The sequence below is a fragment of the Pyxicephalus adspersus genome, chromosome 10 (assembly GCF_032062135.1).
Source record: "Pyxicephalus adspersus chromosome 10, UCB_Pads_2.0, whole genome shotgun sequence".
Taxonomy (NCBI): Eukaryota; Metazoa; Chordata; class Amphibia; order Anura; family Pyxicephalidae; genus Pyxicephalus; species Pyxicephalus adspersus.
The window spans coordinates 41,624,018-41,651,025 of record NC_092867.1 but is presented as its reverse complement, the minus strand read 5'-3'; the positions used below and the strand labels follow the sequence as shown (position 1 = coordinate 41,651,025).

At 36.9% G+C, this 27,008-nt stretch overlaps 1 protein-coding gene across 2 annotated transcripts in view; it reads right to left on the bottom strand.

Moving 5' to 3' along the window:
- Positions 1-27,008, bottom strand: part of ADK (adenosine kinase) — an 82,550-nt gene that overhangs the window by 8,364 nt on the left and 47,178 nt on the right. For both annotated transcript variants that reach the window (XM_072425176.1, XM_072425175.1), the window contains exons 5-9: positions 26,501-26,673; positions 23,378-23,486; positions 8,270-8,440; positions 5,257-5,292; positions 2,788-2,902 (exon numbers count right to left, since the gene is read on the bottom strand). In XM_072425176.1, coding sequence (XP_072281277.1) covers positions 2,788-2,902; positions 5,257-5,292; positions 8,270-8,440; positions 23,378-23,486; positions 26,501-26,673 — 604 coding nt within the window. The remainder of the gene's footprint in view (positions 1-2,787; positions 2,903-5,256; positions 5,293-8,269; positions 8,441-23,377; positions 23,487-26,500; positions 26,674-27,008) is intronic.

The following is a 27,008-nucleotide window of genomic DNA, read 5'->3' as shown; positions in this document are numbered from 1 at the left end:
AATAAACATCTGTCTAATACATTACATGTAGGCTCTAAAAGAATGGATGACAGGAAGATAGCAAGTAAGTGTGGGGCTTCTATCCAAAAAAACAAAAGCCAAGAGTGAATACTTGGCTCTACCACTGTCCATGCTCACGATCTTTGCTCATTTGAAGAGCTACACTTGGCTTAAAGAATGTTCAGTATTTGACATTTCCAGAGGTGCAAAAATCCTGACCCTCCTATGCAAAATGTGGTTTCTTTTATTGACACCTTAAAGAACTACAGGATACAGTGATAATGTATGGGCTGGTGGACAGAACAGCTGTAAAAAGGGAAAACACCAGAGAAAAGATTTGTGGTCTGTCTGCACTCATTTTATCTTTTGTAGAAACACATTTGCTTAAGCCAGCCAATAAAGATGGGAAGAATATTTCAATGAAGAGAACCTGGTTGAACTTCTGTGGGCACATAATATATAAAGACCACCGGCTACCTACTTCCCTTGAATTTGTTCAATGTCACCTTTGACGCACCCTGAATACAGGTCAGTGATTTTAAAGTCTGTGGTGGGGAATGTTGGATAAGTCAAGTAAATGTACACAAAAGAAGACAACTTTTTTCTAACTTTGGTTATGTACATTACCACAAATAATTTTAAATACAACAACTCAGATACAGTTGAACTGCAGACTTCCAGCTTTAATTCAGTGGGTTGAACAAAAAGATTGCTTAAGAATGTGAGGAACTAAAGCCTTTTTTGCACCCAATCACTTCATTTCAGGGGCCCAAAAGTAAAATATCAGGAGTGGCAAAATCTACAGTTTGGTACATCATGAGAAAGAAACAAAGCAATGGTGAACTCAGCAACGGCAAAAGACCTGGATGCCTACGGAAGACAACAGCGGTGGATGATCGCAGAATAATTTCGGTGGTGAAAACTAACCCCCTTCACAACAGCCAACCAAGTGAACAACACTCTCCAGGACATAGGCATATTGATATCCAAGTCTACCATAAAGAGAAGACTGCATTAAAGTAAATACAAAGGGGGCACTGCAAGGTGCAAGCCACTCATAAGCCTCAAGAATAGAAAGGCTAGATTGGACTTTGTTTAAAAAACATCTAAAAAAAGCCAGCACAGTTCTGGAAAAATATTCTTTGGACAGATCAAACCAAGATCAACCTTGACCAGAATGATGGCGAGAAAAAAGTATGGAGAAGGCATGGAAAAGCATCCAAGGCATACCACATCATCTGTAAAAAATGGCGGAGGCAGTGTGATGGCTTGGGCGTGCATGGCTGCCAGTGGCACTGGGACACTAGTGTTTATCCATGATGTGACACAGGACAGAAGCTGCCGAATAAATTCTGAGGTGTTCAGAGACATACTGTCTGCTCAAATCCAGCTAAATGCAGTCAAATTGATTGGGGGGCGTTTCATAATACAGATGGACAATGACCCAACACATACAGTCAAAGCAACACAGGAGTTTTTTTTTTAAAGCAAAGAAGTGGAATATTCTTGAATGGCCAAGTCAGTCACCTGATCTGAACCCAATTGAGCATGCATTTCACTTGAAGACTAAACTTCAGCTAGAAAGGCCCACAAACAGCAACTGAAAGCAGCTGCAGTAAAGGCCTGGCAGAGCATTAAAAAGGAGGAAACCCAGCATCTGGAGATGTACATGAGCTCAAGACTACAGGCTGTCATTGCCAGCAAAGGGTTTTCAACAAAGTATTAGAAATCAACATTTTATTTTCAGCTATTAAATTTGTCAAAATACTTTTGAGCCCCTGAAATGAAGTGATTGTGTAAAAAAAAAAAAAAAAATAAAAGCTTTAGTTCCTCACATTTTTATGCAATCTTTTTGTTTAACCCACTGATTTAAAGCTGAAAGTATGCAGTTCAACTGCATCTGAGTTGTTTAATTTAAAATTAATTGTGGTAATGTACAGAACCAAAATTAGTAAAAGTTGTCTCTGTCCACATTTTTATGAATCTAACTGTTTTTACTTTGGTCGGGTAGCCACATGCATGCTGTTTTTTTTTTTTCTTGGCTATAGGAATTTTATCTAAATGAACATAGGAAGATATTCAATCCATTGAACTAATTCAAGGTGGTAAAAGGGGTGTGCATCTGTGTAACCTGTAAGCATAATACTGGGCTTCATTGGTTTGCATTCTTCTCTGATAAATCTGCTAAGTGTATTGCTGGAAAGGCACACAGTGTTTACATGTGTACTTTGTATAAATTATGCATGCACCCAGGTACATAAAAATACTTTCATAAAATGGATTAAAATCCAAGGGATTCTACATAACTTTAAATCATATGTGATGTAGGTGAAAGATGCTGATTACACTATTTTTAATGACATTTCTTAAAATTTCTCCTATATTCATCACAAACGATATCAGCCTTGAGGATAAATGCCCAGCAATCTGATGCAAACAGCAAGGGGCACACTCAACGCAATAAAACAGATTCCTTGCAAAAATAACTGCAGGGAAATGCTCAACAGTAAGGATTACCAATATAAATTTACATCTCAGCATGAATCTCCTAGTGTATATAAATGATCAAAAACAGCCAAGCAATAAACAGTTCAATAAAATTTGCTAAAACCCAAGCTCCTCACAATAATTGCTTATTCCCTCATGCTTATGTAGAAGAGCTAGTGCAAAAAAGGGGTGTCCAGCCCTTGCACAAGTTGAGGTTGTTCTGATAAATTATGCAAATAAGATGTTACATAATGACAGGGGGGACAGTATCTTAACTAAGATCCCAAGAAAAGTACCTACCTGTTGCCATGATGGTATCCTCATGACCTTGTGTAAATACAATAACTCTTGGCCTTTTGGAGTTAACTTTTGGAAGAGCCTGGGCCTTTCTAGCAATCTCCTTAATATCTTCAGTCTAGGAAAGAATAAAATTGTAGAATGTAATGACACATGGTAAAGAAACTCCAGGACGTCAAATATTACACACTTTAATTCCTGATTGCATGTAGAAGTAAAAATCATGGTCCAGAAAATTCTACATTTTTTCCAAGTTTAACTCCACTAGAATAATTTAAAAATAATAATAAACAAAACTAATACATTAGAAAATATTATTATAGCAATAATACAAAACCACAAAAAAAAACAAAAAAAAAAACACAACAACTGTTACTACTACCACCAATATTATTATTACGTAGTATTGTTTATTTCAAATCCTCCTCCACTTCTCATAATACTAGAAAAACAAATTCCATGGGTATCTGTGGTGTACTTGTGAATATATTATTGCTATTAAGGATAATAGCAGAAATAACAATAAAGCTAGTGGCATGCAAATAACTGCAGTTCTGCTAGCTACCATTACATTTTATTAATAAATAAATAAATGATTATGGTATTTTCATTAGGATATTATAAAAAGGGGGGGCATCAGCCCCATATATGCAGGACAAGTCATGTTGTATGTACAAGTGTTTGATGAAATCAAGTTGAAAATTTGATACATTTTTTGCTTAAAAAAAAAAAAAAATGATTCAGAGGTGCTGAATATGGTGCACATATACTGTACAGTATTTGTGGAATTCTGATCGATTAGGCATTGGAAAATCAATCTGATGACCTAGAGAAAGATTGGCAGCAGATGAGCTTGTGTGTACTAGGCCTAAATCCTTAGATGAAGACTCAACAATCTAGCTATACCTAAAGGACAAGGGGTACTTTTGATGCTATTTTTAGTAACAAAGGGAGCACATGGTTTGAAAAATATGTAGAAGAGGCCATCAATGTCAAGTTGGAGCTTAGATCTCCATAACAATAAACGCCTTTTAGACTTTGTTAACAAGGTCTTTGGCTTGTGTAGGAGTTTTTATGTACACAAGCTCTACAGGCCATTTGCAGAGCTTCTGGCATGCTTTGTTGAATCTTTCAATACACTATGCAGCACCATTTTGGTAAAGGCAAAGACATTTGTATTATCAGCATATGTAAAATAACAGGCTACAGACTTATCTATTAGATTGTAAGAGAAGGTAATTCCCTCCCTCTGCATCAGTCAGTGTCGGTCTGTCATTTGCAAAGCCTATATAATGTACAGTGCTGCATAAAATATTGGTGCTATACAAGTACTGTTTAATAATAATAATAATAATAATAATAATAATAATAATATTAATATTAACAACAACAGGCTTTTGTGGGCTTTGGGAGCCTTGAAGCTTGTTCAAAGTCTGCTGAGGCTTACTAGCAGCTTTCTTCAAATTAAAACCAATTATTATCCCTGTTAACCATTCCCAAAGAGAAGCTGAAGGGGTGTTTTAAAGGCCTGTTCATGTCAGTGTGCTGTGGTAACATCAGAAATGAGAATTAGATTGATGCAGTGCATTTCATTTAAATGGCAACCCATCAATTCTTTACAAAGCATCTGCATTGTAAACTACCATCATGTATCGTGCTGGACTGCTAAAACCCCTGCATGCACAAGTTGATTTTTGGTTAATTGTGGTGCAGTCGGCAGATCACGTAACTTAGTCATCTTTACACGATGCAGGTTAACAAGCAATATAAATTGTGCCGTTTGCCCCCCAATGTAGTGGTGGGATAGGTTAATAAAACCTAAGAAAGTTGTTTGAAGATTCCCTGAAGCTTGGTGTATCAGTGTTCTTATACAGACTTATGAATGTTTGAACAATGCCTTATAGCACCCATAAGGAGGAACACACAGAGATTCTTGTCAGATTTGACAAATTCATACAGAAAATTATTAGCTCAGGTTACGGTTACTAAAAGGATGTTCTACATGGCCAAATATAATGTCTCTATATTTTTACATGCGGCATTCTGATAACCTGAATAAACCTTTGCCTAAGTGTTCGGCACAGTACGGTCCATTTAAAGTGGTGGTCAAACTAGGTGACTGTTCGGCTTTGTAAACAACCTGAGAAAAGCGAATATGTCTTTTACAATACTACAATATAGCATTAAAATTATGCTAAGATAACTGCTGTGTACAATAATAGAAAAGCAACAGCAAACGAACTTCATCATACGTGGGTGTCATTGTGCCAGAATGGAGAACAGAGTGTCAAGAAGGTGGAAGAGCATTACTGCTGAAATATCCCAGATTTACCATGGCAACAGCAGTGAGCATCAATCAATGTCCAAAACATGGAATTCTGTCATTGGCTACGGCAACATAAAAACCTTAACCTTTCCATTTGTATGTAAGGTTTAGTAATGCTGAAGAATATGAAATATTTGTGCACATACCTCAAATCCTTGTTCCCTGGCAAATGTAGCCGCTTCCTGAAATGTAATTCAAAATTCAGGTAAATGAACAAGTTTCTTACAAGGTTTATTATTATATATTAATCTTATTAAGTATCACTATATAAGAAAGAAGAAAGACATCAATCTTTTCATTCTGAGGATTAACAGGAATAACATTACGAAGCTGAAATATTAGAAGATGGCTGCAAAATCATTTTGTTTTATTCTGTGGTTTTCACCGAGAGAGAATATTTTATAAATGAATGTCAAGTTATACTATTAAACATAAATCAATTGCAATGACTTGAAATTATTGCAATGAGCAGTTCAGAGATACTGTTCAGATTTTTTTCCAACAAATCCTAATTTTTCACCATGATCATTTGTATAACAATTGCACAAATGTAGCTTGTTGTTTAGCCTTTATTTAGATGGAAACAATTGGGGAATCTCAATAGCCAAATACACCTAAAAAAATAAATCATGTATTATGTTGCCAAACACTGAAATATATGTTTTCTGTCTCTTATCAGCTTGCTTATGGACTGTGCTATCCATTTCCTGAACTGAAGCTTATTTGTTATTCTTTGCCTTAAGCACCTGCCACCCAAATAGTTAAAAATGTATCCAGATACCTGCATCTAATGACACAAAGAGAACATATCACAGAAAGCGGCACTTTGTCAGACGTGCTCAATTTTCTTAGATTTGTGATTGAAGTTAACTAGAAATAAGCAATTGAAATGCCTTTATTTCTCTGCTCCTATGGGATAACAGATATTTCCCTCATTACCCAACTCTAGAATCATTACAATTACTGCCCGATGAAAATTAGCACTTACTGTGCCTTCCAAGGAAAATTAAGTACCTCAGACACACTTGCTGGGTTCTGAACTTGTGAACTTACAGCAGCTGCATTTTTATCAACAGACTGAGAAGTGCCAGACTACTTACTCCTGGACTGCAATTTGTAATAGCAACTTTTTGACAAGCATGCATGCTATTTGATAGCAAGGCCTGCTAGAGAAAATGAACAAATTCAATTTTAAAAGCAAAAAATGTATACTTATTAAAATGAGTTTATAATTGTGGTCATACTCTCGGCTGGAATATTGCCTACATTTAAATTCCTTATACCAAAATACACACACACACACACACATATATATATATATATATATATATATATATATATGCGCATTACTAAAAATAACTTTTCATTCTATGCCTTAAAGATCAGCAGAGATATTAAAATTTTGTTGCCCAATATAATAATTTGTAATAGTCTCAAGTAAAAACCTAGCGCCAGTACAGATGCATAACAACGTCCTTTAGTAGTTAGATCGACCATTATTGCGGACTTTTGTAGGCCCAGCAGCCTGCTCTTCCTCTCCATAAAATAAGACAGGATGCTTTGCAGTAACAGAGCAGTGTGTATGAAGATTGTTCCTAATGCGGTCACTAATAATCATTTTGAGCGACATTTTTAGAGATTTACATATTTGGCTTTAGAAAGGAGATATTTGTGATCTAGACATGACCTATACTAGCCAAAAATCTAATGTGATAATAATGGCAAAAAACACTTACTATGGCCCCTTTAAAAGTTGCAGGTATCACAAAGGCAATATTCTGATGACAATGGGGCACCACAGACAAAATTTTAAGGGTACAATCATTTTAAAGAGTTTCTGGCTACAGTGTTGTGTAATTGTTAGCACGTGGATCTAAGTGGATGAGAAGAGCAGATGAGGTGCTGATGTCTTGACTTATAGGATGGAATTCTGTATCATCATATCGTAATACACTAAAAATTCCAAGAAAAAAAGCACTCAGTGCCTGACAATATTAACTATAGCTTGTTATTTGTTAAGAGAGAACACTTTCACTCAAGTCGACACATGTACGCATAGATTCTGCAACTCAAAAGGCAGACTAGGTGATTATATGGAAGTGAAAAAGCCTCCTCTGCTTTTATGGCTTGTGACTGACAGTCTATAATGTTCCCATCATAAACAGCAGGAAAGCATTCACCCATGCAAGTCACTATCACAGCACGTACAACATACACAATATTAGCTGGGCATCCGACAAAGAAAAAAAAAAATTAAAACACAACTCCAACTTTAAAGTCCAAGAAATAAAAAGATCAACTTTATAAAAATCCCATAAGTAAAGAGATTTTCATGCCTTGTGGCTCATGCCTGTAAATCGTATGTTAACAAGCTGAATTTGTATGACGGTGTATACTAATGAAACCAGGAACATTAACCTGGATATCTTCTGGAAATACGTAACGTGTAGGATACCTGAACTGTTTGGTCTGCCAATTTAATGTTCCAATGTATTTTTACATTTCTGTTATCTTAGGAAACCCACAAGAAAAATGATCATGCAGCTCCCACTTTATTTAAACTTTGTAAGACTTTTAATTAGTCTTTACATGAAGTTAAACCAGAACTCTTATAAATGGGAACTTTGACTGTGTCAACCCCAAAATAGTGTTTCCATTTGCGGTGGATAATTAAACCACATAAGTTCATACGCCCTGACCGTTGCAGAAATTTGTATTCAAATTTCTACACCTCCTGTGGTCATTAGAGTGAGGTCCCAATTACTCTGCTGGATTTATATTTTACTAAATTAGGGAGGAAGAAAACAAAAGTGGAAAAAACAAGGATGCAGAGACAGAGACATATATGACCATTAGAGAAAAGAAACCAGAGGGTGACTTGCTCCAACCACCAACACATATCCATCAATATATCATTTTTGGCCAGACTGCACATTTAGGGCCCATTCACACTAGTTAGGTCTACGGTGTATGGCTTAAGGTAAATGTGGTGGGTTGAGGCAGTCCACTTAGACAGGCTGCCTTACAAACCATTATGGACCAAAAATCATACCAGTTACAGAATTTGTATTGCAGTGTAACCACAATGCACAGTAGGGACACAAACACAGTAGGGACCCTTAAACACAACTCAAGCAATTTGGGATTTTATTTTCTTACCGTTTCATTCCCGAACAGGATGTCCACATATGGCATGACTTTCATAAGTGGCTCTTTAAAGAACTGACTGATAAAGGGTGCGGAAAGGTTCATGCAGAAGATCTTGTTGTTTTCAGAGGCCTGTGTGGCAACTTTAAGGATGGCATCAGGAGAGACCGTGAGGAAGAAACCCTAAGAAATGTAAATATAAATGTAGAATAATTAAAATATTTTCACCATTATACAACCATTAGCGTCAATGTTTCTGAACAAAGAGAAAACACCAATTGCTTTCCAATGGCCCATTCAAACTCAAGACTTCTCAACAGCACTCCATTTAGATTGATTGTAAAGCGGCTCATGTGAAGTGACTAAACTCTAGAAACATTTACACACAAAAGTACTGCCAGAGTGGGAAAGGCCTTTCGTTTTTCTCAGCAGACTGTCATTTTTGTAATATTAGAACAAAAGCACAACTCTAAAGAACACAATGTCTTTCTGATTGATTGAACATGAACATCAATAAATTATTAGTGTTTGTAAACGTAGCCAACACTATTTCCCTAGACTGGAGTACTTTGTGAAGGAGGCCCTGTCTGGAGGTTAGGTTTCACTGCACCAGACTAAACAGAGGAATTTAAAACACCCCACTCATGCAACACAAGCAACCTTCTCAGATGCAAATCTCATACACGCAGGTCTCCGTTGGTGAGAGGACCCCTTACAGCCCAAACCGAGACCTGCGTGTATGAAGTTTGCATCTGAGAAGGTTGCTTGTGTTGCATGAGTTACCTAGAGAATACCTCAATACTACCTTCCTGGGAACTACAGCCAAAACATTTCCGATTAGTAAGGGAGTTAAAATTCACCAGCATATCAGTTTGCGGTGTGAACTGGGGAGATTTTTCTTTACTTCCTACTCCAGACAGTCAACAGAAAGTGAAAAGAAATTTCTACAAGGTGAAGGAATATACACTCTTGGACAGTTATCATCAGACTGAGTGTTTATATTGAAACATTTACTCTCACCTACATAATTTGGGGTTACTGCTTATTTAACTTAACTCCTATAAGCATGAATAAAACCAAGAATGAAAGTTAAATATACGAGGGGTCTGAATTTGCTCCTGCTGATCTTAAAAGTAACATGTTGTAGGGTGACAGCACCAAATTCACTGTACTGCACCTTTGAAAGAGCAGCGTTTCAACCTTGGCAGGATCATCAGGTATTTTGTATGTCATTAAGAGGCACAACAAAACGCTTTATATGGGTAAATCAATATTAATTTGCATTTCAAAAAGTTATTTCCAACAGTAAAGTCATAAGAAAGAATATGAAAATAGAGCAATTGTATACATAACACTTTTTAAAAAGGTATTTAAAAGGTGAAAAAAGTAAATAAGAGGTTCACTGTTCAGGTTTACTAATCAACTAATCACATTCATTTGGAGAGGATTTGTTTTAAAAAGCTGGATGTCTGAAGTTTTTATATTTAACAAATATATTTTGTTCTCTAGTTTTTTTAGATATGTGTCTGTCTAAAAATGTGCATTTTGTGGTTGTACTTGTAACAAAAACAGCATTTCCATGGCTGCAGTTATACCAAATGTCAGACTTACACTGAAAATTCTATTATATTTACCCAATATTGGTTATAAAATATAAAATTCATAAAAACACTTAAACATCGGTTGCTTCGAAACATAACAGCTTGTATCAAGGGATTGAGATTGACACTTGCTTATAATGGACCTCAAATGTCCTTTAACAAAGTAAAATGTACTAAAGTACCCAAGGAAAAATTTTTAAAATGTGCAAGGTTAGCGCATAAAGAAAAACATTATTTAAAGTTATTTAAAAAAAAATCAAGAATAAAAACTATATGACATCATACTGGCAGGGCAGCCAGTGAAAAGAAACTTAACTCAAAGCGGAACTTAAATTAAATTTGGCATCAAGCTGGGCTTTATTGCCACAAGGGAAAGGCCTAATGTCCCCTTCCTCAAATTTTTTTTTTTTTACTGTTGTCAGCAGACAAAATATCCCCACATCATGAATAGGATCACACAAAGGGTGAATTGATTGATTATGGCGTGTCATACATCAATGGATGATTGATTCTCCTGGTGAAGTTGATATGGCTTAGTGGATTGATGATTTATCTGGTAATCGCTAACATTATGATTTCTTGTTAAGAGGTTCATTCACTGTATATGTGAAGCTTAAGTGTTTATCTCTGTAATAAAGAATGCTTGCAGCCTCCTTTCCAATTGCAAAAAAAAAAACGTGTTACATGCCCAGCAGCCAAAGTGGTGCCTAAGGATTGCACCTTAATGTGTGGGAGCAGATAAGCAGCCACACAAGATGATTTGAGATTAATAGAACTGGAAGCCTCCTAGAGCTAGCCATATTCTTAAAGAATTATATTTGCCAATAAAAGGGGAGAAGGACTTTTAAGGCTATGAAAAAAAGGACAGTGATCAAGCTCATTGGTGTGATGGCATTTACTGGACAGTCACAGGTATGGGACAACAATATTTCTATGTAGGTATGCGTAAAACAGGGTTGTGGGATGGCAAACCTTTCAAATCAAACGTCCTTAACGCAATAGGAGTAAGGGCACCAAACCAAATCTTTAAGCCTCTTGCCCCCAAACTTCTCTGGCACCTATTATGTTAGTGTAGCAGGTTGTCACAGACTTGAATGAAGCCACACCCCACAATAGAGATATGGTCCCCTAAGCCTATAAGGGTTCAATGCAAAAGCAGAGAAAATTTCTGGCCAGTGGAAGGATAACACCGATAGCTGCCACTGTCTGGTAGAGGTCACAGAACGTGGGCTGGAGGAATTGTTAATGGGAAAACTTGCCCTTTAAATAATTTGAGTCAAGAGAACCATAGCCTGCAGAAACATGACATTCATTAGACAGAATTCATTCATCAATGTCACATTACTGCAGATGTTCAGACTATTCAGCATTGATAGAGGATGAAAACACATCATGTAGGTGATCACATAAGCAAGTCCATACTTGAAGGGAAACTACAAAAGCTTAGGAAAATTTCAAAAGGCTATAAAATAATTATTTTACATCCGTTCATACAGGGTGCAAGCATATCAAATGATTCACAGAACATTATAGGTTTTACATAATATGTTTATCTTTTATTGCTACTTCTTTAGGCTCAGAATAAACCAAGAAGGAAGGGAAGTTATGGAAAGGAAACTCCAAAGGAGTCTGTCCATTGACCGTGATCTCAGCTTTAACTACTGAGCTCTAAAACAGACAACCTATAACCTAACTGGCTCTATGAAAATGTATTTATAAAATCTTTATGTGCAAAATTACAAATGTGCCCATGTATTAATATTAAAAGAGTAATATGAAGATGCATTCTTAATGGAGAATGTGAAAAATTTGCAATACTATACATTTGCTTGAACTAGTAAAAACATAATTCTGATTAAAGAAATAAAAATGAATCTGAATACACATACCAATGTATGCGACAAGTTTAGAAGATGTGATATGTGAAGAAGAAATGTAAATGACAAAGCAATGTAAAAATGATCATATGCATGATACATACAAAGAGTGCAGTGGCAGAATAACAGTTATGTGGCTGTATATAGAAGTGTGCGAATGAGCAGAAAACAGAGCTCAGAAATGATCTGTACAGCCCCAAGGGGGAAATTATCTGATGATTAAGGCCGTATATTTTTCACAGAGGTGACAGATTTCATGGAAACCAGAAGCCATGAAAATATTACTTTGCTGTGAAAAATTGTGACAGCGCTGGAAGCAGGCTTATTTTTATTATCTTCTGTTTCTCACTTTCACAAGCCAAATTGCAATGCTGAAACCTGCTGTAGGGAACGTAAAGAAATTCATTTACATAAAAAAGTGCAACCACTATTTACAGAGGCATCCAATAAATATTGCTGTTGTTTTTTAATCAGCCAATGAGCCAGAAAAAGTAGTTCTAGAAGCACTGCCCCTTTATTATCATCATTACCGGCCACAGTATTAAAAACCTAGGTTACGGCAAAAGATTACAACTTCCATATAACATCCACAGGTTAACTAAATTCTGTAAAAATCTGCTGGAGGAGACAGCATGTGTGTTCAAGACAATGCAACATTGAGCATTGACTAAGAGCACACAGACCTCATCAAGGTTTTTCTCAATACATTACCACACTAATATAGGAGATTATTGTGAGAAATGCTGATGAAGGTATTGGATTTGGCTCCCATGGCTTCTGTAGAAGCAGTTATTTAGTGCCATGAATCTTGATTACAGAAGTTTGATGTTTTTTAAATAAATTAATACCCCTCCATTAAAGCTGAACTTCAGCCAAAGTTTACAAAGTTGTACAGGCTCCTCTTCTGTATTGAAATTGCTCTGCCTCCACTGCACAGCCAGCAGTGTGCATTAGAAACCGCAGCAAGTCATACAGAGCCTGCCTTATTTTCTGGCTGATATCCAGCATCAGCTATCACCACCTCAATCATTGGATTCCAATTCAAATATGGAGGATTAGATATCAGTGGTGGATGTTTTCAGGAAGTTACAACTAACACCCTGTTAAGCTCTCCTGCCAACAATAACCTGTCTGTACTGCATAGATCCAGGTTTGAAGTAGCCAATTATGTTTTGGGCCGAGTGGGAAAGCACTGAAACCTGTCAGCTTTTTACTGCTCTTACGTCTTGGTTGCAGAGGTTTCTTTTGGATTCATGGCCAAGTGACCACTGTTAATAAAAAAGGAAAACAGCAAAATCTCCACAGTTGGAACACAAAGCCTTATAGAGGTTCTAACCCTTCCCAGTCAATAGGAATGATATATTTCTATTGCTCTATGTGTTCCCTATAGGATCTGTCCCCTTCTGTGAGCTCACTCTTAAAGGATGTAGAATTCTAACCCTTTTCCAAAAAAGCTTTCCAACCACTCTTCACTACTGGCTTACACTGTAGGCGTAGATATGCACTGCACTGGGTATGAAGACATCACGAGACACGATTTCTGCCTGGACAACCTAGAAACTTTGCAGCCAAGTACAACATAGCTGTATTGTTAGAGAAAGAGGAATTTACAGTAGATCCATACACTATAACACAAAAAACATGGAACTACTACACACTGGCTTGTGTACCACAATTTTTATTGCACACGGAATCAACATTTAAGCTAGCATATCCACAGTGTTAAATCACACTGAGGACAAGGGCAAACTGGAAATTAAAACTAGATAAAATGCTGTAAACTGCATGATGGCAGAATCATATCTTTTTCCAATATATAAAAAATATATATACAAATTATAAAAACAACAAACATATTAAAGTCTGTTACACTAAGAAACGAATATCAATTTCCAAAGTGTTTTCTCTTTGTTAGAAAAAAAAAGTAATCAAATACTTAAACTGAGAACTGCATGAGATCAGAGTACACAGAGCTGAAAGCCACAACTTTATATGATCTGAGCAGGTTCTGTTGAAGGTCTTTTTTTCATTAAGCATTTATGGGACTTGCCAGTGTTACAAGGGAACTGTAAAACATCCATGTAATCCCTCAGTTCCTGTGCATGAATTAAGCTATTCCCTACAAGTAGAGCTTTCGCTGCCAAAAGCTTATTTTCTGATATTGAGTGCGGGGATAAAACCAGAGGTGTGATGTTATTTTAACAGTGTACAGACCCAGCAGTTGAGCTGCTAAAGCAAAAGAATTCTTTTTCCAGGCCAATAAAATGGCTGCAAAAGCATCTGTGTTAACTGGGTTCAACACACATGGATGAGAGGGGGAGGTAAGAAAAGGGATATATGCAGAAAGCAGAGGCAGCGATGACAATAAAAAGTGTATTAGGAATACAGTTAAATAATTTAGAAATGACCTTCATACAGTTTAGATCAACGTTTAAGAGAGGATGTGAAAAAATGAACACATTAATGTAAATTTTAATGTCTTCTGAACAAATCTTGAACTTGTGTCCATGTGTCCAAAAAAAAGGAAAAAAAAAATGATAAGGCCTTTTCAAAACAGCCTCAATACTCAACTCTTAAAGTGTACCCAAATTCAAAACTTTATATGAAAACAGCAGAAAAAAAACATCCTTAATGGTTTTCCCAATAAGGCCATTTCTCCAACTCTGGTTCCAAAGAACCTCCCAATAATGATCCCAAATTTGAGTGTTGTATAACTATTCGTCAACTCAAAGCTCAGGAAGAATTCTTGAAGTAACAACTCTGGCAACAAGGATTCCTGGCTGGGATTCAGCATGAGGGATCTTCCAGAAGACAGTAAGGAAAATGTTTTCAATCATTTCAACAGCCATAAAAATGATGAGCAGTTTTTTCCTTCAAGCATAACAATGACCCCAAGTACACAGCTAAACCTTCACTGGGGGTGGGTGCTTTAAAATTGAAGAACCTGAATGTCTCAGGATAGCCCAGTTGAACCCAACAAAGAATCGGTTTATGAATGAAAAGCATTAAAGCAACTTTGATTAGAAGAATGGATAAGTTTTGATGTCCAAATCCACTAGACATAATTGCAGCTAAATTATGGATTCGAAATGTCTTGGAAGGGAAATGTTTTTTTTGCTTCTCATCAAATTTGTTGTAAAAGCATAATGTTTAGAAATATTTAAATTTCAGGAAAATGGACTGTTTTTCAGTGGTGCAGAATGCAGTTTTGTAGCAATACTGCTTAAAAATGCAATTTGAATGCCAGGCACTCTCATTGTAAGAGACTTTTTTTGTTTTGTCGCATATTGTGACTGTGATGCAGTTGAATTACAGCTTTGAGACTCTTCCTATGGCATTCCATGGTGGGTTCTCCTGTCAACAGTTTCCATATAATGAATAGGAATGCTTTTCAAAAGGTAGTTTATGTTGAAAGCATTTTGGCAGAATTTCTGAGGAAGAAGTTGCGAAGCACAAGATGTGTTTCCGCTTTCTTCTATTTCCTGCGCAGAACAGCTGCAAGCTACACAAATGCTTCTTTGGCCATTTTCAGACGTCTCTAAATGCCTGACTACCACTCTCAGCAACCATTGGATGCTAAGCAATTGTAATTGATTGTCCAGAATTACCTGCACCACAAGTTGACTGATTGGGCAAATAAACTCTATTACGCTAAATGATTATCAAAGCATAGGATAAATAGGCGGTGTCTTTCTTGTATAACAGACAGATGCACATTCTTGTCCTACAAGACTCTGGGGGTTCACTATTCACTTCCGTCACTAGCACAAATTGTAATCATCAGTTACATACAAAAATCAATATATTTCTTTCAATTCATATTACAGACACTTCTGATGAAGCAAGCAGGATGTTAAATGGTACTGCAAGCAAATCTTTGTGGTTAACTCTTCTTCTAGGTTATACCAAACAATACAACAAGTTGCTGAATATTCCAAATATTCTGGGCACTTAAAAAGAAAAGCAAACATTGCCACACTGCATTGCAATTGACTTATCAATCAGTCATATATGTATTGATATAACACTAATTACTTTGAACCCAGGCTCTCCCTGATAAGTGGCCCAACTATGACCATTGTGGTGCCGCGGTGTATTCCACCAAATTTGTTTGGAATGTTTTGAGGACACACTGTCCTGATATTGATTAATATTTAAAGTTTTTACTTTTAATACTTACATGAATATTTGGAGATCTGATTCATGCTTTTGTGGTTTAGGGTATTTTTTATGTAACTTCTTACTAGGAACTTGTGTTATATTTTTTAAACATGATATTTCTCTTGTGTTAAGGTTGGCATATGACTCTCTAATTTCTGCTAGTGATATAATGACAATAACTGGCCAAAGATGAGGAACCCAAAAGAGACAGTGGTAAAAATGGGAGCGCCAGGGGAAGTATAGTTAAAAAATGTTATCAGACAGGTATGTTTTAATGTGGAAGGACCATGGCCTGTCCTTTCCGCAATAAAGGAACTGCTTGGTCAGAATTTTCTTTATTGGAGAGGTTAAGTGGGACTCTGGCTTTAAACCATATAAAGATATAACTATTATGGGGCTGCCATATTGCGTCACTGAATATGGAATACTTAGTCCAAGTGGGCAGAAACACGGACCCAAATATATGAAGTAAATATATCTGGAACTTCTGAACTATACAGTTTTTCCAGCTCAGTGACGCATCAATTGGGAACAAAAAGGTGACAGCCATGGAGTCTAAACTTTTTACAAAAATCATACTACAGTGCTCAGTGAAAAAAATAGATAACAAAACCGTACCGAGTTAAAAATGTAGTAATTAACCCATAATGGGAACTACTGTGGTGGAGACAAAGTCTTCCTTGTGAGCAAGCTTACGGCACTAAACAGATGAGTCGGAGAATCCCAGTGTTGCAGTGCAAGCCAAGGGTAACAGCCTATATCGAGGGCACCCTAAAACTAGGTATTCAAAGACAGGCATCTAACCTGGCTTTTTCAATGAAAAGAGCTTTTCTTCTGAGACTTGTTTTATTGAGTGTTAGAGTGATGAAAGAGGCAGGTTTACATAAGAACGCAGTGAAGTCATTTTTTTCAGCCTAGCAAATTAATGACCAATAAGCCTGTAAAAGAACTTATCAAAAGACCTATTAAAATAATTTTTTAAAGGTATAGTTCCATGCAGTAGCTGTAAAATTTCTCTCAGTCATCATTTTCCTCCATGAATAAATTTAATAAAATTAATATGTGAAGCTGAGTTACTTTTTCAAATCCTAATCAAACCTGCAAACCTTTGGAAACAATCAGAGGTGTCGCAGCTTAACCAGCCAAAACATTGTCCATGCCACGTGGACAACATGGGCAATGTTTCAAGGGGAACGGTTGCCTAAACAAACTGGGTTCTTTCCATGGCTCGAGGCTGCAAAAATATTAAGACAAAACAAAGCAGCTCTCTGTTTCACATTACAGAACTCATGCTCGATTACAAGACCCTTACATGTTCTAGTCCGGGCTGAATCCGAAATGTATCATAGCCAGAGAAAACACACAAAATACAAAAGTACATGATGTGTTTGCAGTGAGATTTTGATCACTCTAATGCCCAAAATTACTCACTGCAAGTATGTTCAAACCAATGTATAACACTAAGCGCAATACTAATCTATGCTGACAACATGCCTGTGGTTTATCTAGGTTCACTCCCTGTACTGTACTAACTCATACCAGGTTGCTTTTATTTATAAACACGCCAATACTACCAGTTTGTATTGTGCATACTAAAGAAAACTTGTCACAAGAAAAATAAACATCAACTTCTGACTACTAAAGATGTTAGATCAGCATGACAGGCAGAAAACTAATTGCATTAATACAACTGATGAAACCATTCCAAAGCTATGAATAAAATGGCTAAATTAAAAACGGACGCCCTGTGAAAAGGATTATTATAAAAGCCTCAGTTTAATGACCAGCATTGTTTGTTCCTATTAACCCACTTGGTCTTGGACTAACACTAGCTTGTGATTGGACAGTGAAAGGGGAAGCAGCACACTGATGAGCTCCTCTCTCTCTAATCTTTCTATCAGCAGAGGTACAGTACTGGCTCCTTGGGCTGCCGCTTCTTCTCCCTGCAGCCCAGCTGAATTTAGGGATGTACACTACTTGAATTCAAAAAGGCAGTTATTGATGTACTTACAAATCTACTGTAATCATTTGTACTTTTCTAAGAAAGTACAAAAGATATTCTAAGAGTACTGCTTTAAAGGAATAGTAATAAAAAGCTTTTAAGTCTTTCTCTTACAGCTAAGACATAATGGTGCTGTACACCCTCTGAAAAAATTTCTGAATGTGGGAAGGTTCCAAGTGCAATTGGGATACAGAAAGGAAGTAGAAAAATTGTAAATTCCTTGTTACAAGAAAGCAACAACAAAAAAAATGAGCAAAGTTAAAAATACATTTTTGTAACAATAACTAAAAGAAGGAGGGGATAAAAACAGTTTACTTTAACACTTACTTTCAGCATGAAGGAAAGTGTTTACTGTTAAAATATTCATATTGTAATTTTTTTAAACTTAGCATGCATAAAGCTTTTTGCTGGATATGAACTATTTGTTATAAAATGGAAAAAAATCTTGGTATTTGGGGGAGCAAATGAGTTAATATGTAGCTTGGAATTGGGGTGATGTGGTTAAATGTGCTCCAGTCTACACTAAGATCAAAAGAAAGCTTGTTGGAGCCAAGCGGGTTCTGGAAGTCAGCCGAGGAGAGTGAAAAGAAGTCTTTATTATTCTTATTGAGCATCATATTACTAAGACATGCTGAGCTAGCCACAGTAAGGGCAACAAGCTGGCAGAACACAGACCAAAAATATAAACCACTTTTTAAATAAAGACCGCTGAACTAAATTAGAATGTGTATAATGTCTGCAGAGGAGGAATAAGTTAATTCAAAAATATAATAATGGATCAACTGTTTTTGTTTCCTGGCACCGAAATCCTGCTAATATGCAAATTTGCACCTCTGTACAAGTAGCACTAAATAGGCAAAGGTTTATTGAGAACTATCAGTGGCGAGACATTTGCTCACCCTGCATGGTGGTCTTGGAACATTGGTCTCCTCAGCTGATATAACAGTGACCTCTGCATGGTAATACTCTTCTATTTTCACCATAGGAAAGCAGTTTTGCGGGTCATGAAGGAAATACACTTATTACTTCCAGAATTAGGTACAAACTGATTAATAAAATAGTTGCAATGATAGAACCCTAAAACATTATGCTTCCCCATTCTACTTTCTACTTCTACTGCTTTATGCACACAGTAAAAAGTGGGAACGTCAACACTTCATACAACAAAAATGCAGAAAGAATACTTGTATTGTACTGTATTTATTATTCCACAAAAAATGTATCAAATGACATTGGGGAGAGAAAACTGCCAGGGTTGGGATTTTTTTTTTTTTGCCTGGATACTAGCGAATACAATTACTGCAGACCAAAATCTAGCCGACCCTAACTTACTAAATGAAGAGAAATGCTTGTAATTACAAAATTCCAGACCACGCTTTATAAGGAAAAGAAACATGTGAAAACTAAGCCATTACATTAGCGGGTCAGTGACTTGCATACATGTTAATGAGGTAGTAATACAGAGGTCAAAGGAACTTTCCATTTAGCAGCAATTTTCAAAGACTTACAGAAAACAAAATCTGCCTACAAATGCTACATGAAAAAAACATGCTCTGTATATGAGAGAAACAACAAAGAATCTTTTTTTTTTTCTCCCAGTGTTCTCCTCAGCCCCTTTTAGCTGGCCGCACCACCCGGCACATTTCAGTAACCACCCAGCTGTTTTTGGGTGGTTACAGGACAGTTGGGTCATAATACAGGGGCTGCCACCCGCCTAAAATTTCTTCCCACCCAGCTTAAAAAAATTTCAGGGTTGAGCACTGTCCCCAATGGTGGTCCATCAAAAAGTACATTACATTAGCAGCTATTGGCAATTATTAAAGCTCATGGATGAACCACAACTGCTGGTTCGAGTCTCGAGTTATGCAGCTTCCAGACAATGCTGGTCTATGGCCAGTGACTGGGTGAATGTAAACAGTCTCAAACTATTCTCATACCAGATTTTTTTTATAGCATCATGAGGATGACAAGCTTGCTCCATAACAAAAAGGTAACAGCAGCCTGCACTTCTAACTTCACACCAACAGTGATATTTCCACTGGCTCCCATCGAGCCATTTAAAGAGGACCATTCATAGAACAATACATTCTGTGTTGCTTAACAATATTTGATTGGTCTTGGAGAGAGGAAGATGTGCAAATAAGATGGCCACCATAAGTAAGAGCGGCAGCTCACATACCTGGAACCGTTGGAAGTGACAAATGAAACCGATGAAGAATTAGTATGATGAGCCTGTGGCTTAAAGTTTACAAGATCCCAGCAACAAATGAGGGGTTGTTCTTTATTTCTAAAGAAAAGGGTAATCAACCTTTCATTATGCGTGAGCTGCTGTAAAGGGCAAACTGAAAGAAAAAAAGCTATGATGGGTTTGGTAAAGACAATGGCACTTTTGTAATCTCATGTTATGGATGGGAGACATACTAAGCTCTTGCTATGCCACTAAAGCTGAAAGCTTTGAATAGGTTCATTGCTAAAATGAAGCATAGTAAGCCACATTTAGTGAGGAAATGAACTGCAAATGCAAAGACTCTGAATGTAATTTTTATTTTATTGAACCTAATCTGATCTTTTTAGATCTGATCTAAAAAGCCTTTATGTTTAACTATGTTTGGCAGTTTTATCTATCTTTTAGGATTAATCTTTCTGGGAGGATTGTCAGATGCAAGACCTGTAATAGGACTAGGAGCAAAAAGTTGAAAGTGTAGAGTTGTAAAAGACTAATGACAGTGGTCTCACGTAAAACAGGCGCCATATCTTTTCTGTTTGCAGACCTCAACCATTCCTTGCCTAAAGGCTTGATTATACAGGATGCTATGATTAAGTTCCTGGGTGGGCAAAAAACATGTGAAGATAAAGCTGGGGGGTGTGGTGGTGAGGTGTTGTTGTATTATGGGCTGTAGCGCATTTCCATTTTCATGCACCATCAAGCTCATAATTTCCAAGTGGAAACTACTTAGAAGTTTTTTTTTTGTACAGGAGACACATTGGTCACATATTTTATAAGTCAAAATAAGTCAGTGGTAGCAAAAATTATTACACCAGAAAGGAACAGTTGCAGGGGACACACCAATTCCCCAAGTAAACCAAAATTCAAAGTTTGGGGTCATCTATACATACAGTAGGGGAGAGTCCGGAGATCTTAAGAGTAAGATGTATTTGGGCATTCATTTATTGGGCTTTGCAGGATGCTCTTTGCAAGGGAAAACCCAAAGATTTCTGAGGTTTGAGATTAGGCACCCATGTATTGGTGCCTGTAGATGAACACAAACATTTGGCTATCCTGTTTTTTTTCAACTTCCAAGAGAGGATCCAAAACCACATCACATAGTAACTGGATTTTGAACTTGTATGGGGTGGGGACCAGTGCATCAGAATATTTGTCTGTAACATCTATAACTTCTTCCCAAACTGAATGCCTTAACTATTTAGGAAAAAACAATATTTATGTCCAAAACAAACTAAAGGGCCAAAACATGCAACTTATTTTTTGTTTCAAACCTTTTTATTTAATAGGCTTGAAATCAGAGTAATATCTATGTTTATAGAGGGAATCCATTTACTGCATTACACTTTCCTACTTGCTTAAAACGTTATTACTTCATTTTTAGGGATATAGGTCTATGCCACTAATAAAAAGACGCAGAGGGTGAACTTGCGGTGGCTTTTTCAACTGCATCCCCTATGAATAAAATTCTCTAATCCTGACAAGTAAAAATGGCAGCACCATAAAAATGATCATTGCTCTTTGGCAAGCAGGAGATATGAAAAAAAATTACTAGATTGCACTTATAAATATTTGGCAACAAACATTGAAATTTGAGAATGCAGTGCAATAAAACCGAATTTAAAATGCCAAAATTACCATATGACAAACATTGTCAATACTAAAGCAAAATGATTACAAATAGGTGTTAATTATCTTATTTGATTACTGTGCAAAAGAATCGAAACAAGAAAACGCTATAAAAACTGTATCAAACAGTTAACCAAAATCTCAGTTTAGAAATGACATCTGTCACCATGATCAAATTACAGGAGGCAAGGCTCAGGTCCACAGCTGAGAAAAAGCACAATCCTCATCTTTGCTTAGGAGATTATGCGGATGCAAGTGTGTGATTAGAGGCGTGGGAAAGCAGAGCTGGATACGCTGTACCCAACCACCAATTACAGTCAATCATATATCGAGGTGGTGGTGGTGGGGCATCGAGTTAACAAGAGAATAACTATTTCTGAGATAATTACAGCATTAGTAGCTTAATTCACCGATAGGGCTTGCTCCGGCATGAAAAGGGTGTGCTGAGAATACAGCTTCAGCTTCTTGATATGCCTGCAGTGTCATTAATAGTGCTCAAGTGTTGGTTCCTTAGCAACAGACTGCCACAAAATATTTTGGCGGCATTTCAGGGCTATCCCCCACCCCTTGCACTTTTCTTCTCTTTTGTGAGATGTGGAAGGACTCCCACCTTCAGCAAAGGAGGGGGTCCAGGAGGTGGTTACTACATTCTGCTGGATGGTGGGAGAAGATAGGTGGACCCATACATCGCTGGTAAAAAGACCTAGGTGTAAAGTACTGAATTTGCTGATTTGATTTTTAATATCCAACAAAGCAGAATCACCTGAATCGGTGATCCTTGTATGTGAGATTTTTAAAGCCAAGTATTCTACATTCCATTATTCAAATGTGGTACCCTGCAAGACTGAAATCATTTGTTGATGGAACTAGGTGTCAGATGTTTCAAATAACGAGCACAGTGATTTATTTGAGCTTCTTTTTTCTTGTGCTCCTGTTAGGGAGATGAAATCTGTAAATTTGTATATTTTAGGCATATAAGATTGTGGACTTGTTTTGGCAATAAACAATGGCAATAGATTTCATGAGAAAAAACAGGAAATCATGGTGTAGGTCAGGGGTCGGCAAACTCAGGCCTTAACCCATTCGGCAACCCACAGCGGAGTCGGAACAAACTACCGGAGCTGGAGCCACTTGGGGCTCTTGAGCCTCCATGTGGTGCACAGAGAGAAAAGAGAAGACATACTCTGGCGTCTTCTCTTTTCTCTCTGTGCACCTCTGCTGCTTCAAAGCGATCACATGACATCTGACAGCCAATCGAGCTGCATGTCATGTGCTCGCATTGCTTGTACACAGACTACTGTGTACATTTACCGGCATCTCATAGTAAGTGAGCCTATGCATACTATGTCATGGAAGAGATGAAGAGATGAGATTCTCCTCATATTATTGGGGGCGGGCTAGAATATCCAAATTCGAAAAGCTTTCATTTAGGCATTTTATTATGACCTTCAAAGCTATTGGATCAAAAGAAGTTGAATTGAAACAAAAACAAGAAAACATAATAAATCTAAAATATATTATAATGTAGTATAGCTTGAGGTATACATACAAATGTGATATAAACCCTAATATTAAATTATTCACATATTGGATATAAATAGTGCAGTGTTTCAAATATGAACTTACAGCTATATAGTAAACTTTTGCCTTTTCCACCAGCTGCCAGTTGTCCTTTAGGTCAAGGTGCTTTGTTTTATCATAGCAATTAGCAGCAGCCAGGTTTGCCACCAGAGACCTGAAATAGATTTAGGTTATGTTACTGGGTGTTTACTGGATGTTTACATAAACTTACATTTTAGTCATGAAATCTTAGTGAAACAATGAGTTGTGCCAAGTGCTCCCCACAAATAATCATTGTCTCCCAGTGAAAATGTGCATACATAATAAAAAGAGATCACTAGACATACCTCACTCTAAATCACAAAAAGTTAAGAGCTGAAAGAGATTTAAATTTTTCTGGTATATTATTGAAAAAACACATTGAATTTAGAACAGAAAATAAAAATGGAGTCAATGAAAAATTAGGTAAGCAGATATTAACACTGGAAGGTTCATGTTCATGAAATAGTCGGAACCTCAATGTGCATAAGATGTACAATCCTATCAGATATTTTATTGTGACACGTGTAGTTATTTTCATTTACAAATAGTTATTTTGTATGATAGCAAATACAGTAGAGGCATACCGCTTGGCAATTTCTTCATATAGTTTCATAAAGAATACATTCATTGCCAGTTGAGATATTCAATACAGAGAAAACAGAATATAGATAAATCAATGAAGAATTAGGAAGTTTTTTTTTCTGAAAGCCATAATATGAACTAGTATGCTGAAGAGTGAAGGAATAACTTCGTTTTCAGTCAATATCAACCAGGCTACACAAACACTATCATTATTTATATGACCATTAATAGTTCCTCCTCTTGCCCATGTTGTGATTTCAGCTAGTGGATTTCAGATATAACTGCAATACGATTGGGGTACTATCTACCAGAGAGCCACCCAAATTCTCTGGGAAAAAATGAATGCAATTGGTTCCTGATGAAGCGGACTATGTTCCGCAAACGCGTTTAACACCCAAATGCCTACATAACTCCACACAATTTAGTACAGGTATTATTAATCTATGTAATGTTCCTATTAGAAGTTTTATATTATAAATTTGAATAATCTTCTTAAAATCTTTTAAACATGTGAGATATTTTTTGACCTGTGCCTTTAAAGTCCCTTTAATACTTACCTTTTTTGTATATGCTTTTCTGATTGGGATGTGGCATATAGGGTCAAACCCTTTGGTTAAACAATTTGTCCATGTTGGCTTATTTTGATTTCATTCAATGAAGATAATATTCTTCAGTCCTCCTACTTTATGCTGCAACTTAAAAATTAATATTAACTCAAAAAATTAAGCAAAATGTTAAGAGATCGGTAAAGGAAAAAATACTACTAAATGATATTGCAAGTGATGATGTTCTATATGGGGCAATGAGAGTTACAGAGATGAAAACGTCAAAAAACATTTAACATTCTGTTAATCTGTGTATCTGTGCTGTATGTACTAACAGGAAGTGGATAGATTGATGAAAACCTGTCCTGACAATTTAAGAGAGTAAAAAAAAATCATGGACAGTAGATAACTCTGTTGGTCCAGGACCTGTCACCAGTGCACCCTAGGTAGCAAAAATTCTCCTCAAGCTCCACTGTGGGCTTCTGTGAAGTCTATTAATTCATTGGAAGATGTAATCCACATGCTCAGGTACATCATCCCGATGGCTGGCTTCGGTGTTAGCTGAACTCTAAACTAGACAGTGTATGCACTGTGCAGTTTAGAGGAAAGTTTTTATGTAATTTTAATATATTATTATGTCACGTAAAAAAGTTTTGTAAACAATACCAGGCTTGAGTAAAGGTCAAGTTTTGATTGATTTTGCTTTAACCTCCCTAGCGGTTCATTTCTTTCTGGATTTATAGGTCAAAAAGCGGTACATTTTTTTTAATGAAAATTTTTTTTCATTGTAGGCCTGTAATTCTTAGGGATAACTCACCAGAATATGTCCAAACAAGAATCTGAGTAAAAGTTTGAAACACAAAATCATGTCATAATATTAATAATTAAGTTTAATAATAAACTTTAAATAAAAAACACAAAAATCTGAGGTTTTTATGATTTTTCTCAAACTAATAAACAACTAATAAACATCCCAGGTGTGATATATTTTGAAACAAGGGATATGGTCAAAAGATGGTCAGTAATGAAATGCAGAGGTCAGTAATCAAATGTATTGGCAGGTAGGCAGTGCACTGTAACAGTGTATCTCTCACTCCAACCGTAAAAAAGATACTGGCTACTTTGTATTGGATTCAATACAGTTATTTGTATTGAATCCAAAACAAAAAATTTGAATTTCCCGCTGGCCACGCCCCCCGGCACATGCACAGACGTCTCCAGTAAACGCCTCCGGTGACTCATCAAGACACAGACACAGAGACGCTGTTGCAGGGGGAAGACAGAAAGAGAGGAGCCTGCAGGAAGATGCGATTGCTGAAGCAGATTGGAGGACAACGCCGGCAGATAAGGTACCGTATTTTCCGGCGTATAAGACGACTTTTTAACCCCGAAAAATCTGTGCCAAAGTCAGGGGTTGTCTTATACGCCGGGTACCGGTACTTACCTGCAGCTCGCTTCACATCCGGCGTCCCCGCGAGTCCTCCTTCATTCTGCCTCTCAGTTCTCGCACAATAGCGAGATCTGACAGGCAGAAGGAACAGTACAATACTGGGCATATAACACGACCCCAACTGATTGGTTGGAGTGGGGGGTCGTCTTATACGCCCAGTCGCCTTATACGCCGGAAAATACGGTAAGTCTTTATTTATCATTTATTTATCGCTGCTTTACCTACCTTGAGTGTGACTCGGGGTTACCACTTTTGGCAAGTTTTTTCTACCCAGAGTCACACTCTGGGTTACCGCTAGGGAGGTTAAAACAGAATAATAGTTTAAAATGAGGGGGGAAAAAAGCTGTTCCCACATTACCATTTGCCTTTATGTGCATTGTATTGGGGCACAATGCACAACAATTCAGAAAGTTGTTAAGTTGCATTTGGAGAGTTATTAAAGGTAAATTGTAACCCAGCACATCAATGCATGTCTCATGTGTTGTCTTAACATGCACATTTCTACATGGCAACGCATTATTTTATCCATTAGGTCTAACTACTGCAATTAGTGGCCACTAGGTAGCTGACCTGTTATCTCCAGTGATGCAGGCAGCACATGTTCCGGTAGGCTGCTCGCTCTGTTCATAGTAGCGGGCATCAACATGAGCCTCCTCAGCCTTCTTCTTCAAGATCTCCCCAAACTTATCTGTTCCAATGCATCCAAAAAATGTGGCGACCTTATACGGTTTCTGGATCATCCACTGTAAAACATAAAAAAATCCAGTGAGATTTTTACGGTCTTCCATGTAAATCAATAGAACATTCAGATTTAGTTATTTCCATATTATTAAGGAACTTCAAAAAGAATAACTGTAAATGCATAGGTCCCCAAAATATAAAACAAACAAGTAACACAAAAAGTACGCTCAGACACTGATAGATGAAGATGAAATTCACACACAAAATTTAAGAGCAATGATTCATTTCATATCAGGGGGCTCAGCAGAAGGTTTTAAAGAGGCATTCATATGTCTGAAAGCAAACTACTTTTCTGCCTCTAGTTAACTTTTCGTGCTCTGTGAATCCTTTTTTTTTA